This window comes from Zonotrichia albicollis, chromosome 15 (assembly GCF_047830755.1).
Source record: "Zonotrichia albicollis isolate bZonAlb1 chromosome 15, bZonAlb1.hap1, whole genome shotgun sequence".
Taxonomy (NCBI): domain Eukaryota; kingdom Metazoa; phylum Chordata; class Aves; order Passeriformes; family Passerellidae; genus Zonotrichia; species Zonotrichia albicollis.
The window spans coordinates 9571206-9589015 of NC_133833.1; the positions used below are offsets into that span (position 1 = coordinate 9571206).

General features: G+C 42.4%; 1 protein-coding gene across 1 annotated transcript; it reads left to right on the top strand.

Annotated features, from left to right (window-relative positions):
- Window positions 1–1122: 1122 nt before the first annotated feature.
- On the top strand, window positions 1123–17204 carry PPP2CA (protein phosphatase 2 catalytic subunit alpha). The gene is made up of 7 exons (XM_005483590.4): window positions 1123–1454; window positions 12234–12443; window positions 12921–13094; window positions 13275–13364; window positions 13666–13827; window positions 14537–14655; window positions 15344–17204. The coding sequence occupies exons 1-7, from the start codon at window positions 1353–1355 to the stop codon at window positions 15414–15416; spliced, it is 930 nt and encodes a 309-aa protein (XP_005483647.1). The 5' UTR covers window positions 1123–1352; the 3' UTR covers window positions 15417–17204.
- Window positions 17205–17810: the final 606 nt, after the last annotated feature.

Sequence of the window (17810 nt, forward strand, 5' to 3'; positions counted from 1 at the left end):
ACCACTAGTTTCCTGAAAAAATACCACCTTCCTGAAAGTTTCCTGAAAAGCCCACCACTAATTTCCTTTACTGAACACTCACACTGCACTTCATGCATTACTTCTGTCTAAAAAGGTCATAATAAACTCTGGACTTCCATGAACTCATTCACTATGAATTGTTTTAAAGAAACCCAGCACAGCCTTTTTAACCTAAGCACTACCTGGTGGTACAATTAAGATAGTGTTTAATGCCCATGATTTAGACCTGAAAAGCTTTATTTCAAAGTACCCAACACCAGCAAGCATCCCCCACTTCCCTCTTCTCTGGCAGACACAGTAACCGGGCTCAGCATCACAGAACTGTTCGTGTTGGGATGGAGCTCTGGAGATGCCCAGTCCGACTCATCGGCCAGGGCCGGGCCACCCCGAGCAATGACACAGGGACGTGTCCCGGGCGGTTCTGAAAGCCGCCAGAGAGGAAAACTCCACGACCTCCCTGGGCAGCCCGTTCCAGTGCTTTGCTACCCACAATGTGAAGTTGTTTCTCGTGTGGTGGTGGAACTTTTTGTGTTTTACTTTACGGCGAGTGCTCCTCGTCCTGTCACTGCAAAGACCCCGGCACCAGCCTCTTAGCACCCGCCTCGGGGACACCTATATGCAATAACTGCAGGAAGAACCACAAACACTGCGGAGCGGCACAAAGCCCCAGCCAACATCGTCCCCCAACCCCACAGCAGGCACTTCGCAGGCGAGGACCCTGCCCAGCCTGTGTCCCCGAGGAGCCAGCGCTCAGAAGCCGGGCACAGGAAGGGCCGGCACCGCCATGCCGGCCACCCCTCACAGCAGAGCTCTGGTTCCCGCCTCACGGCTGCGACCGGGCGGGGCTGTGCCGCGCCTCTCAAACGGACCCCGGCATGGGGAGAGCGCCGGCCCCCAGGGGTCCAGGGGCAGACCTGGGAAGGAGGACCGGGACGAAGCACAGCCACCCCGCGCTCCCGGGGCGGACAAGCAAGCAGGCGGGCATGGCGGGCGGGCGCGCTCAGTGCCCTCACCCGCCCCCTCCCCTCAGAGCGCACTCGCGGCCCCGCCCGGGCGCCACGCACGCGCCCTCGGCTCCCGCGGCGTCCCCCTCCCCGCGGTGGGGCCGGGGCAGTGACGTCAGCAGCGGCGGCCATTACACGGTGCGGAGCGAGGAGCGGCAGCGCTGCCGCAGCCGGAGTGCCCCGGGCCGCCCTCTCCCCGCGCCCGCCCGCCCGCCCTGACGCGTCGCGGCCGCCGCCGCTGTGGGGAGCGCGGATCGCTGGGGCCCGCGGGGCGGTGCGGCAGCAGCAGCCGGTGAGGAGGAAGAGGAGGAGGAGGGGGAGAGCGGGATGGAGGAGAAGGTCTTCACCAAGGAGCTCGACCAGTGGGTGGAGCAGCTCAACGAGTGCAAGCAGCTGTCCGAGGGGCAGGTGAAGAGCCTCTGCGAGAAGGTGAGGAGCGAGGGGCCGCGGGCGGCGGCGGGGCCGGGCAGGGCGCCGCGGGCGGGGGCGGTGCCGCTCGGCCGGGCGGGCGCGGGGCCTCGGGCGGGCCGGGGGCTTGGCGCGGCCCGGCGGGGGGAGCGGGCCGGGAGCCGGGGCCGGGCGAGCCGCGGCCCCTCGGCTGTGCTGGAGCTTCGGCTCCGCCTCCCGCCTGCTCAGCGCCTCCTAAAATGGCGCCGCGGCCGCGATGGATCCTCGGGAGAGACCCCCGAGAGACCCCCCCGGTTAAAATGTTAAATCTACCCCCTAAAGCGTGAGTTATTATAATGAAAAGAAAGGCTTCTGTTAGGTGCTTGGAAATCACATGCGGTAAAGAGCTGCTGCTTTGATTTATTTCTTGTATTTTTCGTGATATGAATAAGCGCAGACGCGTTTATAGCTAATTGAAGGATAAAATAGCTTTGGGGCTTTGGTTTCTCTCAGTAAGGTTCTGGGTTTCATGAAATTCACAGGATGAACGTTCGAGTTCCTATATAACTGCATATTTTTATGGTGTTGGTTTGAGACGTGGATGTTAATGGGCAATGTGTTGCTTGAGACATTCATAGCTTAGAAAGGTTATAAAGCCAACCTAGGACAGATTGTGGTTTGGAAATTCGGGAAAATTTTGTTCTGGTAGCATCCAGAGGCATTTTCCAGTTGACTTTAATTCTGGATGTAGTCTCATAGCTGAGGGTTGTTGGTGGTAGTGGCATTTTTTTTTTTTTTTTTTTTAGTTACTGATGGTTTTATGTATTTCTTTCTAGACTGAAAGATGAAATATTTGTGAATTTTTTGGGAACTGGATATTAAGGAATACAGAAGTTAGGGGTGCACTGGCTTCTAAAGAAGCCTATGTACTTGCCACAGAAAGTCCCTAGAATATTTTAAAATTGGACTCATGCTTTCAAATATTACATCAGGTTGTTTTGGAAGCAATTTTTTGAGAGGACTGTCTATGAACTTAATAAAGAACTTGCAGTGATTTTGGCCAGACTGGCTCTTGCTCCAGTACAGATTTTAGTTCACTTGTATTGCAGCTGCTCAACACTGTTTCCATTTGATCCAGGCTGTGTATTTGAAAGGCTGTTGCAAGCAGGCAGTGTCACTGCCTGGCTATGTCCATGTGCCTCTCCAATGACGGCAGTGCAGCTTCTTCCTTGTAGTGCTTTATGTGAGAGGCAGGTGCTTCACTTGCCATCGTTTGTGAACTGATGGGTCCTGAATCCCACAGGAGTGGGTGCATACGGGCCCATTTTGTGGGGCTGTGTGGTAACGTGCAGGACCATGAGGGATGTATAATGTATAAAAAGCTTTCTGTGTATTGGGGTTTTGGTTCAGTGAGAAGCAGGCATGCCACTAGAAATTCCTTACGGAAGACACAGTCCCAGTCATCAGTGTTGCACACGATGACATTTTCATTTTTTCCCAGTGAAGAATAGAAATGAGCTGTATTTATATGGATAAACGTGTAATGCTCATCATCAGGATAATGGTAAAGGAAAAAAGAAAAGAAAACTTTGTGTCTGACTACCGTGTGTTGAGATGAGAGACCACGAGAATGTGGAAGAGCAGTCTGCCAATCCCAGTATTGTTTAGCAGCACCTTCATGTTGGCTGGGCTGGCTCTGGGGGAGCTCTGGGTGGGGTGACAGTTCTGTGTGCTGGGTGTATGGTCAGCACTGTGCAGAGTTCAGCCCCAGGGTGCTGATGTTAGGGAAAGTTCATTTGTTGCTGATAACTACAGGTGGATTTACCTGGACTTTCTGCTAAGAGTAGTTCAGTTTCTTCATGCTTGCTGATGGAGGGCATTGCAAATAGGCCCTTGAACTCTGAGTTTTCCATCTTCTTGTCTCTGTTGTGTTCATGGAAGTGGGGTGAGAGCTCAGTTCTGCACCTTTGTGCTGAGGGACAGCACCTGCTTTAATGTGCTTCCATGTTCCCAGCACTGACTTTGAGAAACCTCACTGGGTTGTTCTTTGTTTGGAATGTTTGAGTAGTTTTGTGGATGTAATCACATCATGATTAGCTTAAGGACGTGCTCAGATGCAGCTATTGTTCCAAAGGACAGATAAAGACCCTACTAGGTATAAAGTGTTGTTCTTCACCACATTGAATTGCAGCTAGGGCTGGTTAAAATAAACGATTTTTAAAAATTAAGGGCTTTTCCTGATAACACTGTTTGATTGGATGATCTCCCTGACAAGTATTTCTTGATCTGCTGGGGCTTCATGTGTGCAGACTGGTGCTTGTGTAATAAGAATAAGCCTGAGGGCTCTCTTGTATTTCAGTATTGATACCTGAAGAACTCAGCAGCTTTTTGTGAACATGATAATTGTGTGGCCATTTGTGCATCCCAGTTACTTTCTTGGTGTGTCTTTCAGTGAGCCTGGTTACCTGGGTGATGGTGGTGGTGGCAACTGGGCAGAAACATCTTCGAAGTCTAGAAGTAATTTGTAACCATGAATAATACATTATACTTTCACAAATGATTTGAAATGATCAACCTCTGAGTGGCAGTTAAATTATTCCAGGCTTGGTACGTGCTGTGTGTTTAATGCTCCATCACTTGAGTGACCCATTGTGCTTTGCTTCAGCATTTGAGAAGTGCAGGTTCTAAAGAAGTGGTCAGAATATACCCAGTCCAGTTACTGGTACGTGTCAGCAGTGTTTGTCCTGTTAGTGCTGAATTGTTTATTGGCAGAGGTGAAAGGAAGTCCTTTATTGCCAGGTGAGAGTTTTTCCACTGACCTTTTTGAATGGAAGGATGCTGGTTTAGTTTCTTTCCCATACATTGTGACAGTGGAGGGAAATGTTCTTGTCTCCTCTGTGTACAGATGTCCTTTATCACAGGAACTGGGGGTGTGGCACATTGCTCAGTCTAAAATTGCACAGAGGAATGAGGTGAATTTTGGGATAGAGTTTGCTTTGGTTATTGCAGAAAATATCTAGTGCAGGTGCAGGCAGAGGTGTCAGAGCCACTCCCTCAAAAACACTGCTCTGTAATTTAGTGAGTTTGAGTGTGGCATCTCCAGTTTTTTGAGAGAGGGAGGACTATTTGATCATATATATTGTATAAAGCATTTCAGGGTTCTTGAATTGCTAGTGAAATACCTTTGAATAGATAGTGCTGCTAGCCAAAATATTTTAAACTAAGTGAAGGGCTGATGCTGGTAAAGGCATTCAAAAGACCTTGATTCAAGGTTTGACTCCTGCAGTTTTTGATCTGTAGCAATGGTGTTGGTTACATTTGCTTTTTGATTTGTCACCATTGGTAATTTTTGTAGTGTAAATGTGTTTCTGGGTCTGTTCTGTGCTGTTCTCTGGTATGTACCTTGTTCATGGTGTATTTTTCTAATTTTTTTCTTGTTGTAGAATTTTCAATTTAACATCTGATCTGCCAAATTGGATGTTCTGTAACCAAAGGTTACCCACTGCAGCTGTGTGAGTTACACAGACTCATTTTGCTTCTGTTGAGTGACTTAATTCTGAGAGGACATTTCTGATGAAGCTTTCTTTTGGGTCAAAAAATGCCTGTGCAATCAAAGTTCAGTTCCTGTAATACATCAGACTTACATGTTCTGTGGGTCTCACTCCTGTGTTTTAAGCTGAGCTGTCTGTCCAACCTCTTTTTCAGATGTCCCCTTCTGCTTCCTACATTCCATTCTGTTCAGGAGTTCCCTTTCTTAGCTGATTATTTTGGCCAGAAGTGGATGTTTTAAACTGTTTCCAGCTGCATTTGCAGGGGCTTTTCCACTAGCTAGCTTTTGCATTCCTGTATCCATCATGTATAACTAACCATTCTTCAGACTAAGATGATTGTGAACGTGAATGTTCCTGTCTGAACTTGCTGTAAATCAGCCAAGAGACCTGCCCCAACAGAATTGCCATGCTGAGAGTGTGGTGGGCTGTGCATTGGGCAGGTCCTGTGTTCCCCTGGCACAGGAGGAATGAGCAGTGTTGCAGTTCTGCCGTGCCAGTGCCCTGGGTTCTGTAGCCAGGGAGCTGCTGCCAATGGCAGGAGGGCCCTCAGCAGCTGTTCCTGGGCTCTGGGGGACCAGAGGGGTTCAGGGCTCCTTGGCTGCTCTCTTGAACATCCCAAGGGATCAAGTCATTGGTGGGGCCATGTACTGACACCTTCTGTCTCTGAGAGTTCCAAGTGTAGTGTACAAAGCCTTTTGAACCCTTGAAATGGCTGTGTTTTAGATTATTCTTGAACACTTTAAAAAAATCGTTTGATGCCCAGTGTTCTGATTTGTTGTGGGATTTTGTTTCCTAGCGGTTGGGTTTTTTGGTTGTTTCATTTTGTTTTTCTGTTGTGGTTGATAATGAAAAATGGAAATTGTCTCTTTCACAGAAGGCATTTGAAGAGTCAACCTAGCCAGCCTTCTCACCTTGTCTGGATTCTAATACAACATCTTGATGTGCATATAGAAATTTAGTCTTGAATGTGCCAGTGATTGTATCATCAGCAGATTTCTGGCTTTGCTTTTTTTTTTTTTCAGTTCTAGTAAATTCTGTAAAAATTGAGTTGTGCTAGCAGTGAGATGTTTGGCTTTGGTTTTTTGCTTTTTAGTTGCAATATTAGTTGTGATTAAGTAGGAGTGAAAGATACTTGTGTTGTTCTGGGCATAGTTTAAGCTGACAGTAGGAAGCTCTCCTAAGTCAGAGCAAATTCCTACTTGAGTTCAGCCAGTTTGATGCTGAAGCCATGGACAAGGCTGCAGGACTGATGTCCACTTCCAGATCTCCCTGTGCTGAGGCTGTTGCCTCTTCAGATGTGATGGCAGTGCTGCTCTGTGATTGCTTCTGAGCCATTTCCAGTGACTCACCTGGGTTGCCTTCCCCAGCACAAAACCCAGACCTGTCTGGCTGTGTCTGACCTTGTGCAGCAGATCTGTGTGAGGGGAATCACAGGAGCAGGGATTGAATTTTACACTCTTGTTAGGGACCCTTGAACACTACCCTGTATTCAGTAATGCTGTTCTTTTTTTTCAGGTAGTGTATATTACACTGGAAAAAGTTTATTCCTAACTAAAGAGTGAATACTAGAGCTCAGTTACTCACTAGGTCTCCAGTATTTCTGCTGAGTATTTTGAACATGCCTTCCAGTACAGGTGTGTCTGGTTTGCTGTTTTTTCTAAACTCTTTCCTTGAGGTTTGACCTGCCATCCTCCAGCTGGTGTCCTGACCTGTAGCATCACTGTGCCAAGCTGTGTTGGAGTTACTGGAACAAAAGGGTTGAGAATTTTCTGACTTGTTGATATCAGGCACAACTAGTTTGGGAATAGGTTTAGCCTATTCCTTTTTTTTAAAAAAAGTGAATGGAATGATTCAAAATGAACACAGCTTGTTCTACAAGGAGGACTGAAATACATCCCTGTAAGTGCTCAGCTTCCTGCCTTGCTGTCATTGCTGTGCTCCTTGGAGCTCCATGAGGCAAGGAAGGCAAAAGGGTTCCTGAGTTATTTGTCTTGTTATGTTTTTTTAAAGAAGTTTTTCCTAGATTATTTTTCTTCAATTTAAAGATACTGAGATCTTTTGTATGAATGAAAATAATGGCACTGAGTTCTTTCAGAAGACCCTCTTCCTGTCCTCACTGCTTTTGTTAACTAACAGCCTTTCCCCTTCTTCCAGATTTGCCTCTGAGGGCAAGAGTGCTGCTGAACTTTTCAGATGGAAATGGTGAGGGGGCTATCAGGGTTTCAAATGCTGTCAGTCCTTTTGTAATACAAAGGAAGGGAGGGCTATTTGGCAGAAGTGTGTTGCTTGCTTGTTTTCTTGTAGGCCTTCTAGAATTTACAGGCAATAAAGGAAAGTGGTTGTCTTATTTTAATCTTACAGCAGTCCTGGCATTGGGGTTGCTCTTTTGGTTGGCTGATATCTTCTATTTAAACTGGTCTGTCTTCTCACTGAACAGAAGAGTTTGGAAATTGAGGTGTAGGTTCTAGTCACAAATCCAGAGAGAAAGCAGATGCATCAACTTCTGTCCTGGCAAAAGAGTATTTTGCTGCTCAGTATTTCTATGTGGATGGAAATCCTGGTTTTACTTTGGAATATAAATAATTAAATGTCAGTGGGGAGCTTTGTATTTTAATTTTGTTCCTACTTACACATTCACACTGAACTCCTTGGTGGATTGTATAAATCAGTTTCCCATTTGTGTCATGTGTAATCTGACTGCCATGCCTCCTTCACAGAAGGGTGTTATAGGAGGCTTCATTTATCTAGTTTTGTTTAAAATGTCAGTGAATTAAAACACCTTTTGCTTTAAAAATAAGCCCATCTTTTGTCTGAACCTGCTCTCTCCCCTCGCCTTGTGAGGAGTGGGGAAATCTATAAATTGAAAAGCATTGACTCTGCGGAAGAATTGCTTACTGTAATGGATGACTTTGCTTGGAACTGGAACCTTTTCCAGGTCATGATGTTGGAACAGCTGAAGCCAGTGTTCATCCCAATTAGCTGATCATTGTGCCTTTAGTCACATCCTGTGCACCTTGGTGGCAGGAAATTATGGGTGTGGTTGAAATCTTCAATCTCATCAAAATATCTTTATGGTAACTACAAACAACTATTGCTTGGTTCCAGTGGGTGCTTCTCATGACACACTTTACTGGACAGCATGGTGGGCTCAGGTGGGAGCTCTGGTCTCCAAGAATGACCTGTTACCATCTGCAGCCTGACTTTGGGGCTGTGGTGTCTAACCAAAATAATGGTTGTATTTTCTTGACTGAGTTAGCAGTGGTAATCTTTTGATGACTGGTTCATAGTGCTGCTTCCAGCATTGATTTACAATTCCACACAGATCCAGTGATGTTTACTCTTTGCTTTGGGTCTTATTTTCTGCTATGTGCCCCAGAGTTTCTCATGGTAGATAATTGGGCTGACTTGTCAGAGCTCATGCTAGAATGTAGGGACCTAACAAGGGGTCAGAGTAATGGAGAAATATCTGGTATATTCTGGAAACACAGAGGAATTTGGGTACAGATTAATTCAGAGGATTTTGTAGGAATGGACCACTGGAAATTATTTCTGTGAGACAAGGTTGATGATGCACACTGCTCATGAGGGAAGCTTGCATATCCTCAGTACAGAGTGAGTTGAGGAACTAAAATAGGTGGATTATGGCTTTTATGGCACTCGACTCTGAGCCCTAATTTGTGGCATATAGGATAAAAAGATTTGGAGGGAGCAGGGGAAATAAGAGCTACATCTGTGCATACAACCTGTGCATCTCATTAAATAAACTGAGGATCTGAAAATCATATGGTAGTGACTTTAATTGTCATCTTTTTCAAAATTCTTATCCATGGCAGTTCATACACTTGGATCTTGTACTGCCTTAAAACAATGAAGCTGATCTTTGTGTTTTGAGACCAGCACCTTGCAGAGATGTGCTTTGTAACAGAGCCACCAAAGCAGCTTGGTGCTGTTCAGCTGGGCCTTTACGTGATGTGCAGCAGGCCAGGAATGGTTTAATTCTTAAGTACTAGGTTGAGTTTTTATGCAGTGCTATTCTTTTTATAATAAAGTGAAAATTGGTTGTTTTCTTGTGTGTTTAAACCAGTATTGGTTTTATTGCTTTTAAGTTTTGGGATTGTACAAGTTTTCACTTTACAGAGAAGTGACTGAGTAAGCCAGTATCCAGTCAGATGCATTCCAGTCATTATGACTAAGCTGAAATGTATTTGATACTTACTGCTTATTGTTTGAACTTTGAGATTGTTCTGAGTAAAATACATGACTCTCCACCTCAGCACAGTAGTGTTTATGACAGCATTGCACTTGGTTCTTCTTACACTCTTCTCGTGTAACTGTCTCACAGCTGGTTTTTGTCTTTGACTTCATTGGTAATTGGCTGTAAAATTAGCATTTATCAACTTGAAGTAACGTGTTCTTTGCAGTCTTATTCTGTATGTGTTTGCACTTTATTTTGAAATCTGAGAGTATAGTGCTGAAAAAATAATTAAATTTATTCAGAGGCAGGGTTTTACAACTGTAATCTGGTAGGTTGTTGATAACAGGTTTTTGCTTAAGGATCCTGCACCACAGAAGTTTTGACTTGTGGTGGTATTCTACTATGTGAAAAAGATTTATTAAACATTGGAGGTGTCGAGAAGTTCAGGGTGTCTTAGTAGTAGGAATTGTTGAGAACTGAAAAAAGGCAGAGATACAAAAGAATTAATAGGTTCTCAAGAAAATCAGATTATAAATTTTTTCATTGTTTGTCCTGATGATAGTCAGTGAAGCCTGGATATTTCAAAATGTTGATGTCAAAATACTGCTCTGTTGCACTATTATCCTTTGTGACAATAGGTGCCAGGGTTTGAAGTTCAGGCTGTGATGTGTGTGTGTGTCTTTCCTAGTTCTCTGTCAGATGGTTGGATCAGGGAGTTTTCTCCCCTCTGCTGCTCCTCTCCCTGAGGAAGTGTAGGAGAGCTGTTGATGGGAAGTCCATTTGTTGGAGAGGGAGTTGGGTAGGGGGAGTGAGCAGCACCTTCAAGAATCAATAAAAAGAGGGAGTGGAACCAGGTGGAGTTGCTGTGTGAGATCCAGTGCAAGGTCAGGGGCACAGATCCTGCAGGAGTGGTATCAGTGATCATTAATGATCACAATTTGATATTGTGAAATTGTAGTGTTAAATGTACTGTTGTCTTACCAACTTGTGTTTGTATTGTGTTATGGTATATTAAAATTCCTTTTTTTTTACTTTACCTTTTAATAGGAATTTATTTGGGAGATAGTAGACTGCTTGTTGGTGGCTTGCTTTCAGGATGTTATTTTTTCTACCTTCAGCTTTGCTGAAGCTCTTTTATAGAGCTGAGTGTTTAAGCACTTGAGTATGTGCCACTTCCAATACTGTGGGACAGAAGACTGTAAATGAACTAAACAGTTCCTAACACAGTGTTGCATGAAACTGCTTTTAAAACATGGAAATGTTGGAATCCCTGCACCAGCATTCGTCCACTGCAGGATTTAAACAGAGGTTGCTGTTCTGCAGATTGACCTGGAACAGTCTTTTCCCATCAGAGTAGCTGTCTGACTTCTCTGTGTTTGGTCATGTGTGTATCTGAGTGATTTAATATTTCAGAAACTGAGGATGCAACAGCTCCATTGCTGAGAACTCTGCTGTTCTCTGCACAAACACAAATGCTGCACACCTTTGATGAAAAATGAATGCTGCATTCTTTGTGCAGTGCTTCAAGTGTGCTGAGAAAATCCAGTGGTAGAAACATTCTCATTAAAGAGTAGGTTTTATATATATATATATATATATACACACATTGAAGTGCTGTAAGCATCTCTGATGTTCTCTGTCTAAAGGAGAGCTAAGCTGGCTAATGCTTCTGAATGTAGGAGAGTATTAGAAGAGGCTAAAGCTGTTAAAACACCTTCAAAACATCCGGTGAGTGTCACTGCATTAAAATTAACTCAAGTCAGGCTATCTTAAAATACATCTGCACTTTAAGCATTGACCACAAGCCAGGAATGACCTATCTTTAGTACTGGGCACAGTGCAAGTGGAAACTGTCATATGAGACTGACTTCTATGTAAATACGTCTGCAGAGTGACATCTAAAGCTTTGTGTTGTGCAGGGTGCTTTGCCATGCTGTATTTTTGCATTTCTTTGCAGTGAAACATTGAAATTCATGAGTTTCCATCATTAAACTTAGGTGTTGCTTCTGTTTGAAGTGGTGACCGTGGTGGTCAGCCAGGATGGTGTGTGGGACAGTGACACCACTTTTGGGTGGGAGTGTCAGCCACTTTCTTGTAGACAACTTGGGTTATGGAATAGAATATAATTTTTATGTATTTTCTTGTAATTGTGTTAATGAGGTAAAAAAGGGATCCTTTTTGAATAGGAGCATTGACTGTTGAAAAAGAGGGAAGTCTTGGTAGATGCTAACTAGTAAACTTGTTACTATTTATATTTCTAATAGCTTCTAGATTTAGCAAATCGTTGTGGCATGTGTCTGGTGACTGTTCTGAGAACAAACTGTAACCACTGTCTTGCATTATTTCAGAATTACCTTTCTGGTGCTATATTTAGCCTGTGCTGCTTCATACAAATTACCTTTGTCTGCAACTTTTATATACACAGTTTTTTGGGAGAAAATGGTGATTACAAACATCTTAGCCAGTTTTGGTTTATGAAGACACAGCTTGATGTTATTAGTCTGTGTTTAATCACAAAACTTGTTGAGAGAACTCGCACAGGTAATGGCCTGCTCTGTAATTGCTGGTACCTGTGGATGTTTGTTCTCATTCTGCTTCATGCAGGATCCCCTGCCTTTGCAGGTGGGTTGAAGATGTTTGTACAGGTGACTGCCAAGGTACTGAAGTGTTTTGGCTGTGTCTGAGTTTGGGCTGTTGAAAGTAAGATGTTGGCAGGATTTTTAGATTTCCATTTTTCAAAATACTTAAAAACTTTTAAAGTTCCAGTAGTGATGTTCATTGTTCTATGCTTCACAGAACCATTTCTGTAGAAAGTCTGAAGTTTTGTTTCAGATGCTGTCCTCAAGGAGGAAAAGCAACCATGCAACTACTAATCACTAATACAAGGTTTCATAAAGTGAAATGCTGTTTTAATGGCATTTAAGTAAAGATAAACTTCTCCCTCAGATGCTTCAGAGAAGGAAGGGACAAAAGCTCCTAAAGAGAGCAGGTAGCAGAGTTGGAAGTGGTAGAGTGTGCTTTGAATAAAAAGCTCTTCATAGACGAACTCACAATTTGTGCTTTTTTGCTTTACAGGCTAAAGAAATTTTGACAAAAGAATCCAACGTACAAGAAGTGCGATGTCCAGTCACAGTCTGTGGAGATGTCCATGGACAATTTCACGACCTCATGGAACTTTTCAGAATTGGAGGCAAATCACCAGACACAAACTATTTGTTTATGGGGGACTATGTTGACAGAGGATATTATTCAGTTGAAACAGTCACATTGCTTGTAGCTCTTAAGGTAACTTTTCTCAGCTTTACAGTCTTGTATAAAATATATCATTACTATCCTGACTACACTTAATATCTATTATGTTTTTCACTGCATTTGTATTAGCTACTGAAACTGACTTCTTGGCTTTTGTTGTTTTCTAAGTCACTTCTTAAAATTATAAAAATGTTCAGATGCATGCCTGAGCTTCATCTAAAATGAGTATTTATTTTTACTTGCCTAAGTAGCAATCTTTAAGAATTTGCTTGGAGAGATCAGCTTAATGCACAGGTATAGCAAAGTTCCTTAGTAATAATAAATACAAATTGTAATTAATCTCAAAAGTAATTGGCAGTTGAAGATTGTAATGAATGAGTCCTTTTTTCCCTTAAAAGTTATTATATAATCTTCAGAATGGTTTATTGGTGTGTGGCAGGGCTTGAGGAGTGCAAATTGTGTTCTGGGGAAGGTTGCTCATAGTGTGCTAAAATCAACTCTTCTGTTTAGGTCCGTTACCGTGAACGCATCACAATCCTTCGAGGGAACCATGAAAGCAGGCAAATCACACAAGTCTATGGCTTCTATGATGAATGTTTAAGGAAATATGGAAATGCAAATGTTTGGAAATACTTCACAGACCTTTTTGATTACCTGCCTCTAACTGCCTTGGTGGATGGCCAGGTATGTTGACCTCTGACCAAATTGAGTGTTTTTGGTTGTAAAAGGAGTTCTTAACACTGCATTCTGTCAGTTCTCATCTTTAAGGGAATCTCATGCAGATTTTCTCATAATAAATTATTGAAAACTGTTCTAACTGCACTGATTAATGCAAATAAACTTCGTGTTTCCTAACTCTTGCAGATTTTTTGTCTACATGGTGGCCTCTCTCCATCTATAGATACACTGGATCACATCAGAGCACTTGATCGTTTGCAGGAAGTTCCCCATGAGGTACTGGAAAATAATTATCTAAGCCAGTGAGATTGATGATTCAGCATGTATTGAGGGGTTAAGCTTGCAGGCTGAAAATGAAATTCAAATCAACTTAATATTAAAGGGCCTGTTGTCTTCTGTTCTAGAAAAAATCTGTTCCAGATTTTTTAAAGAAAAAATGAGGGGCATGTTCTTGCTTAAAGAAATAAACATATTAAGTGTCAAAGAGTTGTGCAGGGGTCGTGCAAGTATTTTTGGGTTTTGTTTGCTTTTGGTTCTTTGCACTTCACCTCTGAACCATCATGTACATCTCTTGCAGGGTCCCATGTGTGACTTGCTATGGTCAGATCCAGATGATCGTGGTGGCTGGGGAATTTCTCCTCGAGGTGCAGGTTACACATTTGGACAGGATATTTCAGAAACCTTTAACCATGCTAATGGCCTTACGTTGGTTTCAAGAGCTCATCAGTTGGTAATGGAGGTGAGCAGGACATCCTGTGTTCAAACTTTTTGTGTCCTTGGTCCATTTATTCCACGCTCTGTGTGTCAGATGTGCACATCCTTCTCTGACAGGTGATGATCCAGCTAAGAGTATTCCAGAAACTTGGCAGTATTCACATGCTACTAAAGGAATTTGACAGTGGAGTAAACTTTTTTTGGCCTTGTTTTCCTGAAAATTTACAGCAATATCTCAAACCAAGCTTTGGTACTAGGTGTGATTTCTGTGTAGATATAAAGGTTTTTAAATATGTGTCTCTTGGAAAAAAGGTGTAATTTTTCTTTTTAGATTGGATGTGTGCTTTTGTTCTTGGTCTCTAGTTGTTTCTGGCAGTTGAGATTTTTAAATGTATGTCTGGGCTCTGGTTTTGGTGATCACAGTTGAAGGTTCAGAGTGGATTGTGTACTTCAGAATTGCTGTTTTAACTATTTAATGCTAATGCAATGGAGAAATATTTCTAGATGAGTTTTTTTTAAATACCTAGCTCATATTTGCTAGTAGGAAGCAAACTATGAAGGCCAAAATTTCTTTTTCCCCTTTTTCTCTCCAGAATAGAAAAAAGATACAGCCTTAAGCTTATTTAAAGTAACTCTACAAATGCCAATGCACATTGAAAGGTTGGTGTGTAGTCAGGTGGTTACATGGGGTACATTAACTTGGTTGTCTGAATTATTTTTTCCTTCCTCTCCAGGGGTACAACTGGTGCCATGACCGGAATGTAGTAACAATTTTCAGTGCTCCAAACTATTGTTACCGTTGTGGCAACCAGGCTGCAATTATGGAACTTGATGACACTCTAAAATACTCCTTGTAAGTATATTTAAAAATGAGAATTATGTTGCCTGTGATTTGAGGATCCCATTTAATTATGTTCAAGTATGGGGTTTTTTCCCCTCTCTAAGCTTTTGGGAGGTGGAGTGAGTGTAGAATTATGGGGTTAGTCACATTTAAAGTCTTGGAGTTAAGCCTCAGTTGCTGTGGAGATCTTCTCTGTCAGATTAAAGTGAGACTCCTCAATTTTGCTTTGTATAACTACCTGGATTTTAATGACTTACTGTGTAGGGATGTGGTTTGAGAGCAGAAGTAGTCTATGACATTTAAGGTAATGCCTTCTGGCAGTCTTGGGCAGGAGACTTTAGGCACCTTTGAATGCTTCAGGTGTTGGGTGTCAGGTCTTTTAATGTGATCTCTAACTATCTACTGCAGCAGCAACTTCACTAGTAAATGAGGCAAGAGCACTGTGCATAATAGCTGGAGACTTTAACTTTCTGATAGATACAAATGTTCAACCACTTTGAGTCTTAAAGCTAAAATTAATTTCATGCTAAGAAGAATTTAAAATGCGATGGTTAAAAGTACATACTAACAGGAGTGGAAGAGTAGACTTAGCTTGGTTGATAGAACTTGCAGTGGCTCACTTGTGTTAAACCAGGGCTCTGTAACTCCTGGCTGCAGTACCTGAGTGGAGGCTGAGCTCTCACTGTGTCTGTGCTCTCAGTTTGCAGTTTGACCCGGCGCCACGCAGAGGCGAACCGCATGTTACTCGTCGCACCCCAGACTACTTCCTGTAAAGAGATTTTAGACCTGTACAGTATTGCCATGAACCATATGTTGACCTAAAGGAAATGGGAAGAGCAACAGTAACTCCAAAGTGTCAGAAAATATTTAACATTCAAACTTTGTTTTCACATGGACCAAAAGACGTGCCATATTCAGTACAAAGCCTCTTGTCATCAACAACTGTGACCACTTTAGAATGAACCAGTTCATTGCATGCTGAAGCAACATTGTTGGTCAAGAAACCAGTTTCTGGCATAGCGCTATTTGTAGTTACTTTTGCTTTCTCTGAGAGACTGCAAATAATAAGATGTAGACATTAACACCTCGTGAATACATTTAACTTTCCATTTAGCTATAGCTTTATTCAGCATGACTGTAGATAAGGGTAGCAGCAAACAATCATTGAAGCTTAAAGAACATTTTTAAAATAAGTACCAAGGCCTCATATTTGTTCTGAAACTGTTTGTTTGTTTTATTTTCAGGGAATACTGTTTAATTTAATTGTATTGATTTTTTTTTTTTTTTTTTTTTTTGGTCTGCACTCAGTTCCCTTTTCCACTCTGCCCTACCATATTGTCCCTTGTAATTGTTCAAGGATAGTGAATTACTTTGAACAGAACTGTTTTTTTCTGTAAAACAATGTTACTGCAGGACAGAGCTGCAGTGTTTTTCATAATAAACTTGTGAACTAAGTATGGAAAAATGTCAAAATTCTAATTGCATCTCAGGTCAACTGTGGTTTAATAAACTAACATGTAGCTGGATGGGTTTTATAAACTTGCATAGAAATTTCCACCTTATAACTAACTAAAACTGAGGTGATTTGGAGTGTGCTGGAAAACTCTGACCTTCTGAATCCTGTCCCAGGAAGGTGCCTGGGTCTGTGTCTCACTTGCTGGTTACTCACATGTTGCTCTTTCCCTCTTGGTGCTCTACTGAAATACTCAGAAATGGAAGAATATAAGTTCACTTAACTGATTGCGTTGTGGCTTTATTTCAAGTGTAAATCTAAGTTTGAGTCATTTACAATGTAGGTGCTAATACTTTAAACCATTTTTCTGAAAAACTAAGAATAAAATCAGTTTTGTAAATATTAAAGGAAACAACTTGAAGTTTAGTGCTACGTGTATTTGCCCAGGCTTCCATTCTGAAAAACAGTGGTATGTGGTTTATGTTAACTTCTGTTTAAGTATTTCCTTTCTACTAACTTCCTTAAAGTTTGAACCCATATTTGATGATTTCGTTCAAAGCAGAAATTCAAATGTTACGCCTTCTTAAGGCTTGTGTGTGAAACTTCTTGGGTACATCTAAATCATGTACCTGGCTGTTGACTTAGTATAAGGTCTCTTAATATTCATATTGTTTGAGACTTTAAGTTTCTTGGGCGCAATGTAGATTCTGTAATAACATGGAGGCTTGTTTTTTAAACTGCTTGTTTCTAAGGGAACACACAGAAGTTTTGCAAATGTCCAACTCACCTGGAGGTCTAGTCCTAGACATGATTTTCTGAAAAGCTGGAGGACCACTTAATTCTTTAACTTGCAAAGAAGATGCTGCATTTCATCGAGCATTACTTCATTCCCTTTCAGAAAGGCTGAAGTCATTGCTTTTCCTTCAGCAAAATTTGAGCCTTGTCCTGTAGGTTGGGTTCCAAGTGGCTCCTGGAGACCTCAGTGTTGCAGTTTGATCTCTTACAGGAAGAAGTGCATGCTAAAAATAAGTGCATCTGAAGTGGCTTTTTTTAGTATATTGGGAGCTTTTGCTTTGATCACTATTAAAAAAATCCTTTGCTGAGAGTAGTTCACGTTCCATTCCTGTCACTTGTCTTTCTCTGTGTTTGTGTAGATGAGACTTTGTGCTTTCATTGACACCATTCCTTCAAAAGGAATGACTTTGCCCTATTTTCTGCTTTCCTTGTTGCTTTAATTGGTGTGACTCATCTGCTCTGGCAGGGAGCAGTCCTTTCCTTGCTTCAGTTTCTGTACACAAATCCAAGTGGTTAGTAAAGTCCATGGACAATGTTGGAGTCACTCCAGTTTTTGTGCTTTCCTCTATAATTATGTTGTGATGGTCTCTGTGAAGATTCCAGTGCAAAAACCACATTGCGAAGAAAAGATAACGTTGCTGTGATGGAGCATTAACCAGCTGAACTCATGTTTGGAAGATGCAAGAGAAGAAACAGAGATACAGATAATTGGGGTTTGATTTATTGGTAGCTGATGGGTACCTGCAGAAAACTTCCTTTACTTCAGCCTGTGGCCATGGTGGCTGCAGAGAAATGAGCAGGTTTTGGAGCTCACTGGTAATTCCTCCCATCCCCACAATGCCTGCTGCATTCCATGCAATACAAACTAGAGGCACAGCTGGAACTCCTGTATTGTGGTGGTTCAGTGTTGAAGGGGAAA

Excerpts from the sequence above, each read along its gene's own strand:
- PPP2CA (XM_005483590.4), top strand. The coding sequence starts at position 1,353 with ATGGAGGAGAAGGTCTTCACCAAGGAGCTCGACCAGTGGGTGGAGCAG. Across the intron at positions 12,444-12,920 it reads CATTGCTTGTAGCTCTTAAG|GTCCGTTACCGTGAACGCAT; the intron begins GTAACTTTTCTC and ends TCTTCTGTTTAG. Across the intron at positions 14,656-15,343 it reads GACACTCTAAAATACTCCTT|TTTGCAGTTTGACCCGGCGC; the intron begins GTAAGTATATTT and ends CTGTGCTCTCAG.